The sequence below is a fragment of the Scomber japonicus genome, chromosome 18 (genome assembly GCF_027409825.1).
Source record: "Scomber japonicus isolate fScoJap1 chromosome 18, fScoJap1.pri, whole genome shotgun sequence".
NCBI classification, from domain to species: Eukaryota; Metazoa; Chordata; class Actinopteri; order Scombriformes; family Scombridae; genus Scomber; species Scomber japonicus.
In genome coordinates, this window is record NC_070595.1 from 19,189,666 (window position 1) to 19,203,132 (window position 13,467).

At 39.3% G+C, this 13,467-nt stretch overlaps 2 protein-coding genes across 2 annotated transcripts in view; both read right to left on the reverse strand.

Annotated features, from left to right (window-relative positions):
* Nucleotides 1–1,728: 1,728 nt before the first annotated feature.
* hcrt (hypocretin (orexin) neuropeptide precursor) lies at nucleotides 1,729–3,611 on the reverse strand. The gene is made up of 2 exons (XM_053338616.1): nucleotides 3,528–3,611; nucleotides 1,729–2,094 (listed from the first exon to the last, which is right to left on the reverse strand). The coding sequence occupies exons 1-2, from the start codon at nucleotides 3,609–3,611 to the stop codon at nucleotides 1,729–1,731; spliced, it is 450 nt and encodes a 149-aa protein (XP_053194591.1).
* A 2,225-nt stretch (nucleotides 3,612–5,836) lies between these two features.
* Nucleotides 5,837–13,467, reverse strand: part of plcl5 (phospholipase C like 5) — a 64,137-nt gene continuing 56,506 nt past the window's right edge. The window contains exons 5-6 of the mRNA XM_053338189.1: nucleotides 10,954–11,063; nucleotides 5,837–6,802 (exon numbers count right to left, since the gene is read on the reverse strand). Of these exons, the coding sequence (XP_053194164.1) occupies nucleotides 6,344–6,802; nucleotides 10,954–11,063 (569 nt within the window). The 3' untranslated portion in view covers nucleotides 5,837–6,343. The remainder of the gene's footprint in view (nucleotides 6,803–10,953; nucleotides 11,064–13,467) is intronic.

The window sequence follows — 13,467 nt, forward strand, 5'->3', positions numbered from 1 at the left end:
TTCATATCATTGTTTCTATATTAATTAGTTCTTTATGAAAAACACCAGTGTATTTTAAGTTATGTTTTGAACCCAAAAGCAAAAGCACCCAATTCTGCTGTTTTATTAGATGAAAAACAGATTCAACTATTTATTGAGTTCATGTTTGGGTCCAAATTGAAAGTATTACACACTATCAGGTGTGCTCTGTCAGTCGTTTTGAAGGCTTTGTGGAAAGATTGTACTCGGGATAAAACCTGCTATTTGTATTAAAGAAAAGTATCTATTTTCATTTTCCACAATATGCACATAAACTGTAACTTTAGATTACATTAATTACATAACTAATGACGTTTAAATACATTTAAGAAGACATTTTGTTTCTTACAGTTGATAGTCCTTGTATGTAAATGTTGGTAGGATTAAGGTTTAAATGATCAGAATATGTTGTCCATTAACATTAGAATGGGAACAGCAACTCCAAGTATCTTTTAGTACCCTCTAAAAAACCCATTGTAAACCAATGAGATATAAGGAAGTGTCAAAGAGGGGCAAGACTTTGCCTCTATTCATTTACAAATGATGAGTGAGAAAAATACATTTGATTACATCAGATAGGAAGTAAATAGAAATGTTGTGTGTGAGAGAGGTGCTGTTAAAACAAGTTCATACCTGCAGATATGAGCTTGTTTTTTTAGGTTCTTGCATAAACCCTCTACATTAAAGATGTGTACATGTGTAGTTGTGATATCGTGGTTGCTGATAGTTTTATTCTGAAGAGTACCACACAGAGATGTCACTATTTCCATATTATCTTCTCATTCAAATGTAAACACATTAATCAAAGCAAACAGAGGTGATGTACAATTTTATTAAAGATGCATGAAGTATTTTATTTAATAAGTACATGATTCAGGCTGTGGAGGCTATCGCCTGTATCACCTGCATCATTTCACTTTTTACTATCAGCACTGTCTTGTGGTGCAATTTATTCCCACATTGTGATGACCCTCTTTGTGTAGGTCATATTAAATCAAACTGGACTTGAACTCTTGACATGAGGTGAGAAAGGCCAGGCTTTGACTGAGTGTAATTCTGTGTGAATAAAGAAGATAATATTATAAGATAAAATGATGTGCATTCTCCTCATTAATGAAATTATTCCTTTTTATATACCCAAGTTTTCTCTTCTGTTTTGTTAGCGGCAGTAAGAATATTCATTTCTATACCCAAAATGCTTAAAACATGAGCTCACTGAAACCACTCCTCCTGTCATGTTTCTGCTGGCTTTATCTACTGCTGCTTTAAGCTGTTTGAATCAAAGCTTTTTTGTTCGATAGATAGATTGTATGGAATTAAGCAACATGATTTTAGTTTTTACGGTAAACCAAGTGAAACATTATCTTTACTTATGATGGAATCACTACTACATTGTATCAAGTGTTACGTGTAAGTTTAAATTTTGTACCCAACCGTAGGAAACCCACACATGAGGGACCCAAAGGCATGTTGTCACCTTTATGCTTTTTTTATTACACTACTAGATCTTTTAGACATTATGTACAATATTACACATTTTACACAAGTTTCTGTCTTACAGACAAATGCACATTTAAACAGGCACACGTTAAAGAAAAAATCACTAACTTGTTTCCACATGAGCAAAAATATACATTTTGGGAAATAACAGTCACAATAACAGTCACGTGTGATTTCTATAGTCCCAGTATACACATACCATGAGGTACTTCAAACAGGTAAGGGTGTTATAATGGTGGATCCCGATTGAGACATCCAGTCCATGTACTGCTCTGCAGCCCTCTCGTCAGTCCTCTTCCCCATAGTGAGGATTCCTGCTGCTTGGCTCTTGGAGCCTTGGAGGAGCTGGTGGAGTCGACTCTGCAAGCGATGCTCGTCTTCTGTGCGTTTACCCAGAGTGAGAATGCCAGCTGAGGCGTCTCCTGTGAGAGGTCCTCCCAACTGTTTGCTGCCAGAGCGACAGAGCAAAACATAGAGGCGACAGGAGCGTGATGGTTCTCTGCAGCACTGAGATACGCTGTGAGCATCACAGGCCAGTTGAGACAGCAGCAAAATCAGGACCAGCACCAGGACTTTCTAATGTTCAAGAAAAGAGTAGTTAACATCCAAAAGAACTGATATAATTACCAGAATACAATCTGCAGATATGGCAGACTAACAGAAAACATTTGAAATTTGTATATTATTAAATATTCATATAATTATTTCCCCCTTGTCTTGGAAATATGGCTATTACCGAGTGAGATGTTTATATGGTGTTGTTTACAACATACACAACATGTTGCTGGTTAAGTCTTTAAAAATGCATGTTTAATATTGAATCAGCTGAATCAAGGATTAAAAGACAAACTCTTATCAGCGTATAATAAATATATAATTGAATCTCGAACAAGATGATGCTGACATTTAATCTATATGTAAATAATAGATCCATAACCTTTAATCAAGGATATACACAGTACCACCATAACCAACTACTTATCCATACATAATGGATATTAATCATTAAATCTACAGCAAAATGGCATTGACATGTATTATGTGCATAATAAAACTTTAATCTTTAGTCAGTTATTTCACAAAAACAAAAACACTCCAATCTAGCACCTTGCATTTTTTTGTTTTTTGTAAAGCCTCATATCACTGAAAATGCATAACCCTCTGTGATTATATGGGCAAAGTCTTTCTGAATAAATTTGCCTGAATCTGAAACAAAATCTTATCTAATCTAATCTTAATTTATCTATTTTAAAAAAGGGACAGTATATTTACTGAATTGGCACATACAGTCTTTATAGCTGAAGTGGATTTGCAACTCTTGTCCTTACATGGGCTTGTATAATTAACATGCATGCACAAAATACATGAACACAAACACTACATAGAAAATGAAAATTTCAGAAAAAGAAAAACGGAAAGCGGTAATATGTATATTGTTTAATGGACTACTTTCCCAGTTCATGCAATCAATATATGAACCCCCCCCCCCCCCCCCCAAAAAAAAAACAAACTTAAAAAAGCTGAAACCCTTAATGAAATGATGGGTAATCAGTTTATCACACCAAAATAAGGAAAAAAAACAACTAAACAAACCAAGTTAGGGTTAGGGTACAATAACTTGGTGTTCTGTTTGTTTAGTTGTTTTTTATTTTTTTATTTTATTTTACTTTAATCTTTCATTGGATGTATCATGAGTGTGTATGTAGCCTACATGTATGTCTTTAGCTGTTATATGTATTTTATGTGTATTTATTGTCTGTAAGGGCAGCTACTACTATGCACTTTGATTCCGTGACAAATTTCCCCTAGGGGACAATAAAGTATATTCTATTCTATGATAAAAATAAATCAACAATAAAAGAAACATTTAGAAATGAAAAGTAAAAGTGGGAAGACAAACACTTTTAAAATGTGATGGTCCTTTCAAAACCCCAAAAATGTAATGTTAAAGAAATTCCTCACTTTAATTCCCAATTGAAAACTATACATACAAATTTAAACTGCCATACCCTGTTAGGCGTGTCCATCCCAGCTGCTTTCTGGAAGTTGGTGGGGAACCAAGTCATCTTTTGGCTTGTGTGAAAGGGAGTCATCTGATCTTCTTATCTCCCCAGGCGAAGAGCAAGTGTCTTTTATATTGCTTTGTGTTGTCTATAGTACTGTGTGGACGTCATTCTGGCCAACCACAAACACGCCACAAAATCACCCAATTCTCTTGTTTCTGCCCCTTGCTCATTTGAAGGGTTGATGTCATATTAGCTGCCATTAATTAGGCTTTGGTGGCAGACCATCTCCAAGGCACTTCTCTGGACCTTTGATGAACTACAGGTATGTCTTTGTGGCCGCATGCTAATGGTTTATTAAGACATACCATTATGGTGAGTGGTGAGGGACAGAAGTCAATTAAATAATGGGTCCAATGAGATCTAAAATATCATACAAATATAGAAAAAGCCCAGATGCCCTTTCTAAGTTCTAATGACAAGCTCATTCAAAAGTTATTCTAATGAGGTTTTATGGTCTTTATTCTCCAATACAAAAGGTGCTATACTGACACACCAAAACATAACAGCATTTTCTTGCTCCTACACAAAGTATTCACTAGTGGGGTGTCCACAGCTAAAAAAAGAGTCCAAAAACTTTGAGTCATTATTATTATTTTGATTGAAAAAGGAGAGGCCCTTCGAAATTGTCCATAATTCCTCGCTATAACCGGGTCCCACATGATAAACTTCATAAACTGTAGGATACTGGCTAAAGTAAAGTAAAGTAAAGATAAAAAAAGACAGGCTCAGCAACCGCTCAAGGCAATTATTGACTTTCAGACTGTTGTTTTCATTGTTTTATCCTTAACGCCATTTACTTAATATTTGTTGCCACCTCATGGACAACAAGCAGCATTGCTTTATTTAGACATTCATGATCAAATTAAACTGCCTACTTCTAGTGGATCAGGAAATTAACATAACATCACAGCACAATCAATAAAGCTATCTAAAAGCTTTATTGATTGCTTTTGATTCAATGTGAAAGCTGCTTTCAAAATGCTTTGAGTTTTGGATGCATTATCATGTTATCATTAGCATGTTTTCAAGGACAATGTGGAATGAAATCAGCTACAAAAATACAGTTTTGTTTGCTTGCTGCTTGAAGAGCTAGTGATTTGCAAACAAAAAAATCATTCATAAAATCCTGCATTACTGAGACATTTTCAACAAAATGTCAGTCCAGGTATTGACTCATTGTTGGAATTCATCTGTAATTGCCAAGAAAATGCATATTCAACATTTTTGTAAAACACTGTGCATGGACAGGAGAAAACAATAAAGCCAGTTTTAATGGGCCACTTACAGAATCCACACTCACTTTGCAGTGAAACACATTTCAGGTAACTGTTTGACTCTCATGTTGTAGCGCTAACCCATGACCACTCTTCCCAGTCCCACATGCACTGGTTGTCCTGATCTGCACCACAGAACAACAGGTGTCAAATCACTGTATATGTGGAAGTAATGTTAAAAAAAGAATCAGAATATCAATAGAACTAACAACAATTATAATATCAATTATTAATGTCTGTGTCTGTGTCTGCAAGAATTATTATAGCAATATATGTTCCCTTCGTACATTTTACATACACTTTACATCTATATTAACTTTACTTTTATTAACAGCAGTACCATGTTCTTGTTGAACTTTTACTCGTGGCCTCTAACAGGCAAAGTCACATATTCCAGTTGTGATTGGCTGGTGAGCTCCGCCACTCAAGGACGTGGGCTAGCTCCCCCCTGGGGACCAAAACACCAACTCACATAACATCACACACACAGCCCCTTGGGAGGAGACAAGGAGACCCTGTGGGGAGAGTCCAGAAATGCTGAAAAACTTAAATCCTAAGGAATGACACTGGAGATGTGTGGGGTCTGACGGAGGGTGACACCAGCAAGGGATGCAAGCTTCAGTGTGTCTGAAAACATCAACAGCTGCAGTTTGTTTTATCTACTTAACTCTACAGCTCCCTGGTTTGTTCTGAAATGGTCCTCAATGAGTACTACAGAGCTCAGCCTAGCTGAGCAGCTCTACATTGTGCACTTAAAATGAAAATGACATCCTCTTTATTGAAAAGAGTGATGGTTTGCACTTAGCTTTAAGAGATGTCTAAAATGGAAGGGGAAAAGCGCATGAAGAAATAAAAGCACAAGACATGCCTAGGAGTCTCTAGAAATGAAAAGGCAAATTTGTGGCAGGAAATGCCAATGTAAGGTAAAGCCTGTACCCACAGAGCTAGAGTACATAGTATAGGGGCATGTAACTAGCACTGCCCAGAGAGAGACAGGGATATGTAACTCACTGATCCAACTACTGAAAGCTGGTCCAGACAAGAAGTGTAATACCAGTTGTTACTTTTACTTCTCATAACAGAGAACCAGAAATTGTAGAAGACAGAAGAGACCTAAACGTTCTGGCTCAAATGGAAATTTATTCCAAATGTGCAATGGGGAAAAATAAACATCATCCAGTTTTCCATCCTGTTTAAAAATGTGTGAAGTGTGAGGTCTCTCTGTCTTTTCTTCTTTAGTTCTCTGGCCAGCTCAAACCTTAAAATCTCCCTTCATACTTGTGTCTCACTTCTAATGCGACGAGTCTTCCTCACCATCATCATCTCTTTTAATCTCTCCATTACTTCCTCCATCTCCCTTTCATTAATGGCACTGCTCACCGTCTCCTTCTTATCTTCTACATTCTTCTGCTTATCATTCTCCATCACTTTCTCACTCTCTCTGTCTCTCTTTGGGTAGGATTCTCTGTGGGCACAGGCTGCGGGTCAGCAGGATCCTGCAGGATCATCACTGACCGTCTCTTTCTCTGGGATGGAGTTTAGAGGTCCTGCTGCCCTCTGTTGCTGTGTCTGGAACTGAAACTGGATGTGGGGTACGGGTGGGGGTTGAGGATAGGCTGGTGGCTGTGGCTTTGAGACAGTTTGAACCAGAGGGAGAGCTGGTGGCTGGGGATGTGGCTGGGATTGGGGATGGATATAAGCCTGAGGCACGGTCTGAGGTTGGGACTGAGTTTGTGACTGGTGCAGTGGTGGAGGCTGTGGGTGGGCCTTGGCCTGAGGCTGTTGCTGGATGTGGAACTGCTGTGGCTGGTGGTGGGGATGATGCTGGAGCTGAGGAGAAGCCGCTCCGTTCTTACTGAGGCCACAGGACTGCGCTGCACAGTGGATCTGACGAAGAGTGTCCAGTGCCTCACTCTTAGCATGCTTCAGCAGGTCTGCCTGGCCCTGAGATTGAGACAGAGAAACAGAAAGAGAGACAAAAATAAGGAGACAGAAAGAGAGACAACTTTGTGGACATCACACAAGAACATCCAATTTTAAAGGCAATAAAAATAGCAAGAAATGTACAGTATTTGATATCCATTTTAACTTAAAGTCTATGTGCTGTGGATAACATCATCTAGTTATAAGATGACTTGTTGGCCTGGTGGCTTTTGAGAAGTATATTTCAATTCCAAAAGGACTTTTACCTGTTTGAATATAGATTTAATAAGAGAAACAATCAGGTGATGTAGTATAGAAAAGAAAGGTGCATTATCTAATAAGATACAGAAGGGGGCAGTATAAAGCCATGGACTGAAGGCCTTTGGTTATTTGCCAAACCTTCAAACTGCTCTCAGCTGGTGAATAGTGCTGTCATATGGTGATAATGTTATACTACATTTTTGCTCGTTATGTGGGAGCACCCCAGAGAAGAATCCCTGCCATATGTGGAGGAAGTGGTCAGACCAGGCATCCTGCTATACAGCACTGTCAAGTCAATCTGGTCCACTGCCATGGCTGCCTGCCTCCTTAAAGCTAATTCTCTGCCATGTGGAAATGTGGTAGAATCTTCTCCACAGGCGATATTTTCTGTGTGTGAGGTGCTTGCATTATTAGTACTGGCCAAAAGAAAAAGCAAATTTGACCACATGTGTTTTACAACCTGTCTTTACATCTACAGTCTTTAAATCCTTGACCCCTGCCTTCAGGCCACACAGTCTCACCACGAGCCCCTGTCTTTCAGCATGTCTGCTCCAACACTTTCTTTACACCACCATTCTGCCAACATCTGTTCACAAGCAATTTGAAAGCAGTTGCCCTCTCAACTGTGAATCTGCATATTTTTCCTCCCTCCCACTGAACAGTCTGGACTCAGTCTGACCTGCTTTGACAGCATGTTGGGCTAACATCCCAATGAATAGTTACCGGCTGACCCATTCTGCACCAGACTGAAGTGTAAATGGTAAAACGGATAAAGTTCTCAATGCCACAAGGCAGACAAAAGCAGTCTGACATATCACAGGATGAGTAAAGGTGCTTCCCTGCAGACGCAAAATGTTCAACTCCAGTGATGTTAATATGCTGCAAGTGGCCTTTTACCTGAGCCACTTGAGCACACAAACCATAGGCATGAATAAGTCATATGTTAGAAAAACACAAATTACGTAAGTCATGACTCACCAGGCATAAAATAAGACAGCGACAAGCTTGTCTTTTGCTGCCAGAACCAAATCACGATGTACTGTTATTCGGGTGCATTCACCCCTGCAGCTGGCCTAAAGCTATCCACAGGGGGTTAAGCCCAAACAAGGGCAACCACCAAATCCCACCACTATATCCTAATTAAATTCAAACTTAATCTACTCCTTGCTTATCAAAATCAGTCCATCTCCTTAATAAAAATCTGGTAGTCAATAACCTGCCTTGAGTGTATTATTTTAAGGTTATAAAGGCAGATAGAGTGTGGTATGTGACAGCAGAACGTGTGCTGGATTGAAAGCGATGTATCTCCATCTGAACTTGAATCATTTATGAATTCAGTGTAGTTCTATTTGCACTCACCAAATGTACAGAACATTACAATTATTTGAGATCTGGAGAAAAGCAGCACAAAATGAGGGTTGGTAAGACAAAGAGGTGTTCAATTGATTCAGCAGGAAATGAATGCAGAAACTACAATGGTGATTTAGGAGGAAACAAAATGCAAAGTGTTTTTGGAGCTGTTTACTCTTCTTAAAAAGGATTTCATTATGCTTGACATTTGCCTCTCTTTCTGTCTCTCTGATTTGTTTTTTTATTTTTGACAGGGATGTACGATGAATGACAGGGCGGTATCACCAATATAAATGGGCAAATACCTTATTCACCATGACAGCTCTGATCTGACAATAACTGTCAAAGTGAGGGTGGAGCGGGTGACAAACAGAGAATGAGAGACAGAGCAAAGACTTTCTTTCTCACTTCCTTGCAGCTGCCTACTATCTACCAGCGAGTGTTTCCCGCCTTGCTGAGGATCTGGAGAGGTTGACAGGTGAAATAACTGGGCATCGTTGCCAACCTCAGCAAATCAGCACCATGTTCTCACCAAATATTCAGTATGCGACACAGATTATAACTGAAGAATGGGAGGAAGAAGGGGAGGAGGAGGAGTTATGTGCATGCCAAAATCCCTTCATGTTGAGAGAGTGGCTCATCAAAGAAATTAAAGTACTGTGAAAGATGAAGTGGATGAAAGTGCGTGTTTGGAGAGACAAGGCAGGGATGAGAGGAATTGTGTGGGTTTTGGGGTGCCGACTGTAGAGGGAGGCAGGCTGAGACAGGAATTATGTCCACCTGTTATGCTACTTATGCACATGCCTTTCCCCATCCAGATAGTGCAATGAAGCTTAACAAAGATAAATCTGGCTGTTAAACACGCTGCTGGTGTAGCAATGCAAAGACAACAAGAACACAAATACTATTAACACGGATCGACTAATACTAGAGCCAGTACATTCATTTCAGGTTAGTTAATTAATGAGTCACAATTTTACTGGAAACTCTTCTAATCATCAATTAATCATTTGAGTCATTTATCAATGAAAAATGACAAACATTTGCTGTTTCCAGCTACTTAAATATAATGATTTGCTGCTGTTTTAATTAGTTGCTGTCTTCTTTTTAAAATTGTAGACAGTTAGTTGCACAAAAAATCCATCTGAATGGAAATTGTAATGGTCACAATTTTCTGACATTATAGACTACAAGGCAGAAATGGGAAGGCAAAGAAGAATCAAGCAGTCATCTACCTATCCTGACACTCTAGCAAAAAGCTCAGCCAAGGGAGCTTCTTCACTCAATACTAAATGATTTCAGGGTGATGAGATGAGATAAAAATATCCTGGCTGCTCCATCCTTCCTTAGCCAAACAGGCCCACTGTGCAGTGTGCAGTCTGAGCAGCATGTGGTGTTTTATAAGTGCTGGTATTACTGCCAGTATTCATAGAGGCAATGAGATGAGGGCATTGGGTAAACTTATCTCGTGTGCCATGGGGCAGGCAGAAACAAGAATGCATTTTGCTGAGCATCATCTTCAAGGCATGTCCAAGGGCCTCAACATCCCCTTATCTACCCTCTTGTCTAAAAACAAGTATAAGCAATCTTATCATGTCTTGTTAAGATAGTTAGACAAGCAAATGAATAAAACAGTACTTAAAACCAACAGCACTTCATGAAGAGATTTAGGGATTACAGAAGAGGCAGATACAATTAGCCCAGAGGGCTTTCTTAAAGGGAAACTTTGGTATTTTACAACTTGGACCCTATTTTCCAATCTTTTTGTGTCTAAGTGACTAATGGGGACAACCGTTTTTTAAATTGGTAGAGTATTGAGCGAGAGTGCAACAGGCAGCAGCTGCAAAACAGGCTGTGAATGTATTCCAACGGGGCAATTGTGCATTGTCAGTATGTCCACTAAAAGTGCTCATTTTGTCACTGACAGGCACAATCTCGCCAGAGGTGACTTGCTGCTAAAACGGTGGAAACGTAAGTAAGAGCTGGAGGGAGGAGTGCCGTGAAGAGGTTGTTGTGGTGGAGTACAGCGAGCATTGCTTACTGTTATCTAAAAGATTTTTATTGTCATGGCTAAATATAAATATAATATATTTGATTTATTATTTAGCTCTTCCTGCAACAACTAAACTCTCACAAGATTTCAGAACAAGACTTCTTCTTGAGTGAGACACAACAGAAAAATGTTTTATTTCTCTGTCTGGTTTCCTTAATATTCAGACACTTATAATAGCAATCAGAGCCTGTCGGTGGCAAAAACAAGTTATTTTAGTGGACGTACATTGGCGATGTGGCATTTCCCTGAAGATTACATAGCATAACGGTTCACAGCTACCAAAAGTGGGGTCCAATTTGAAAAATACTGAAGTTTCCCTTTAAGACATCATGTAGTTTCATCTTGGTAACAGAGTCTGGATTGTGTATCTAGCTGGTTATTGTCTTACATCTGAACATCAACCAATGAGATTAGCCAGTGTTTAATACACACTGGAGGTAATAGTACAACTGTGGGGGTGTTTGTTGTGTTGAAGGCCACATGCCAAGTGTTTCTCAGAGCATCTCACCTTGAGCACAGTGATGTTCCAAGCGTAGCTCTCCATTGCCTTCTGCAGTTTGCGGCCTTTCAGACCTTCCTTTGCGCCAATGCGATGCAGGTCCTCATGGAAGTCCAGACCTAGACACAGACACACATTGTAAATTAAATAGCTTCTCAATCATCTATATATGCCCATACATCTATGTCCAAACTGTTATAGTCAGGGCTACATTAAGATTAAAAACCAAAACATTTCCAAATATTAAACATTTCCTCAAAAGTTCCATAGTTCTGCATGTAAGTACAAATCCATTAATGCATTAATAACTTTTCAGCTGGTTTAGCTGAAATTTACACATTTAACCTTTCATTCTAATTACAAATATTCACCATCATGAAAGTAATAACACAATATACTGCTTTATAACTTTTTCCACTTTTGCAACAAAAATTCTGCAGAAGAAAATACATCTAGCCAACTCTTCAGGGGCACCTTAATGACCTCTTTAATAGAACACAATATATTATACTGCATTGCTAATGGGGGTAAAATTGGAGTAGTGCAAAGCAGGCTAACTTCTAATTAGTCAGTAGGTCTGGCTTCATTTAGCCCAGGCAGACCATTACTAATCCTTTGGGTTTTAAGAACAAACTCCTCCTAAAGCTGTAAGTCTCAGTCTCTCAATCTGTCTCTGACAACTGGCCTTATGCCACCCCAGCTTTGATTCACTGCAAAGACATTGACAAAACATAATATGCTATAATTCACAAAACTCCCATCATCACAAGACATTCACTCTTTAGTTCTCAGTTCTTTTCAGTAACTATTTGGCAGATACAGCCCCTCGAGAGCCCCTTTAATCAGGCTGATTTTCATCTGAAACGAGGAGAATTACCTCAAACCAAAGGCAGACTCTTTAAAGAAATGACTGTAAGACTCCATCCTAAATCTAATTTTCCAAGGGTAGAGGTAACATGTATGTATGTACAGAGCTATATGATATTAAAGAACTAAACATTTCTTGATTTAATGATTGTGCTTCAAATGCCCTGCTCTTTCTGTTGTGCCAAGCAGTTACATCACCTGCCACAACAAAAAAAACTTTCACACTGTTGGTTTTCAAGCTTATCCCTACACAAGCATCAACATGCATCAAATGCCAACAATCATGTGCAAGTATACACCTCCTCATCTGGCTTAAAGCACCAAGACACGGTCAGTATGGAGAAGAAAATTCAAAAATCTGAACACACAGCAAAACAACTGAGAAACAAAAGGGTTCAGTGCATATTCTTTTTAAAGTTTTATTCTACATCTTTGAACCACACCAAATGTATGGCAATGTCATTCAGGACAACAGGACACTCACTGCAACGACATTTCAAGAGTAACAGATCAAGAGATCAATAAGTAAGAACCGAAAGTATGATCTTTGGTCTTCATTGCACATCAGACTCAATCTTACAAAAAAAGAGCCAGGACCCCTGTTGTTCCAATTTTCATATAATTGGTGATGTACAGCCATTGCAGAATATCAGTTTCAGGGCTTTAAAGTTGTGTTAACAGGGTTTAGGGCTGATTTGATCTTGTAATCTGGTGTAGTTAATGGGCTGCTGCTAGTGCAGAGCTGAGCCAAAGCGGTTTGTGATTGCAGGACTTGGGGAGTGAGGCAGACAGGGAGCTGAATAAGAGATGAAATTAGCTGGGGGCGGCTTGTCGCAATACAGCCTCTTCAAGCATTTAATTTCCTAATTATTAAGCATTTCCTTCCCCCAACACAGTTGCTGTTCCTTACTGTCACTTAAACTCTGTGAAATTTGAGTTAATAAACAAAATGTGGCCCCCATGGCACACTTTGATGAGACAGGATCTTATGCTTCGCTTCTCTGGTGGAAACAGAAAAAGAGGAGTGAGCACGACAGAGAGAGAGAGAAAGGGGGACTGAGGGGACAGCATTTCTGTTCTGTGTAGACACACACACCTCAGTAAAGGCTTACAGTCTCTGCATAGAGCAGAGACTGTTTTTGCCTTTGTAATCAATCCTGTAGTGGCACCTCTGAATACAGACACACAGAAAAAGAGACAGCTACAGGCAGATGGAGGGAGCAAGGTGAGTGAATGATAAAATCAAAACACACATCTCCAAACAGGAACTGATGAAAAGAAACAATGAAAAACAAAGATGGGAAAAGGGCTGAGTGGGAGATACATACAGCCAGATCAGCATTTCATTACTTTATCTCAAGTCGTGAATGCTGCAGAGGGGAATCAGAACATCAGCATTGGGATTTTCCAGCTGTTGACGAGTTAAGACAACAGTGGCTCCACAAAGGCAAGGGGAGACAAAGAGCAGGAGATGTCTGTATCCCTTGGATTTATATAGTAATGGAATCCATATGGAGTGGTCTTGACCTATACCAAAAGAGAGATGGAGTCTTTGCATTGAAGGGGATATCAATAAATAAGCATGTCAGGCAGGGAGGCAGAGGCAGTGGCTGCTAAACACAGTGAGCTTGCACCTGTTCCTGGGCCTGCTTTAAC

What these genes read in the sequence shown, in the direction of transcription:
- hcrt (XM_053338616.1), bottom strand. Translation starts at nt 3,611, where the DNA reads ATGACTCCCTTTCACACAAGCCAAAAGATGACTTGGTTCCCCACCAAC. An exon ending in GGATGGACACGCCTAACAGG is followed by an intron (nt 2,095 to 3,527) that starts GTATGGCAGTTT and finishes CTTGAACATTAG; the next exon opens with AAAGTCCTGGTGCTGGTCCT.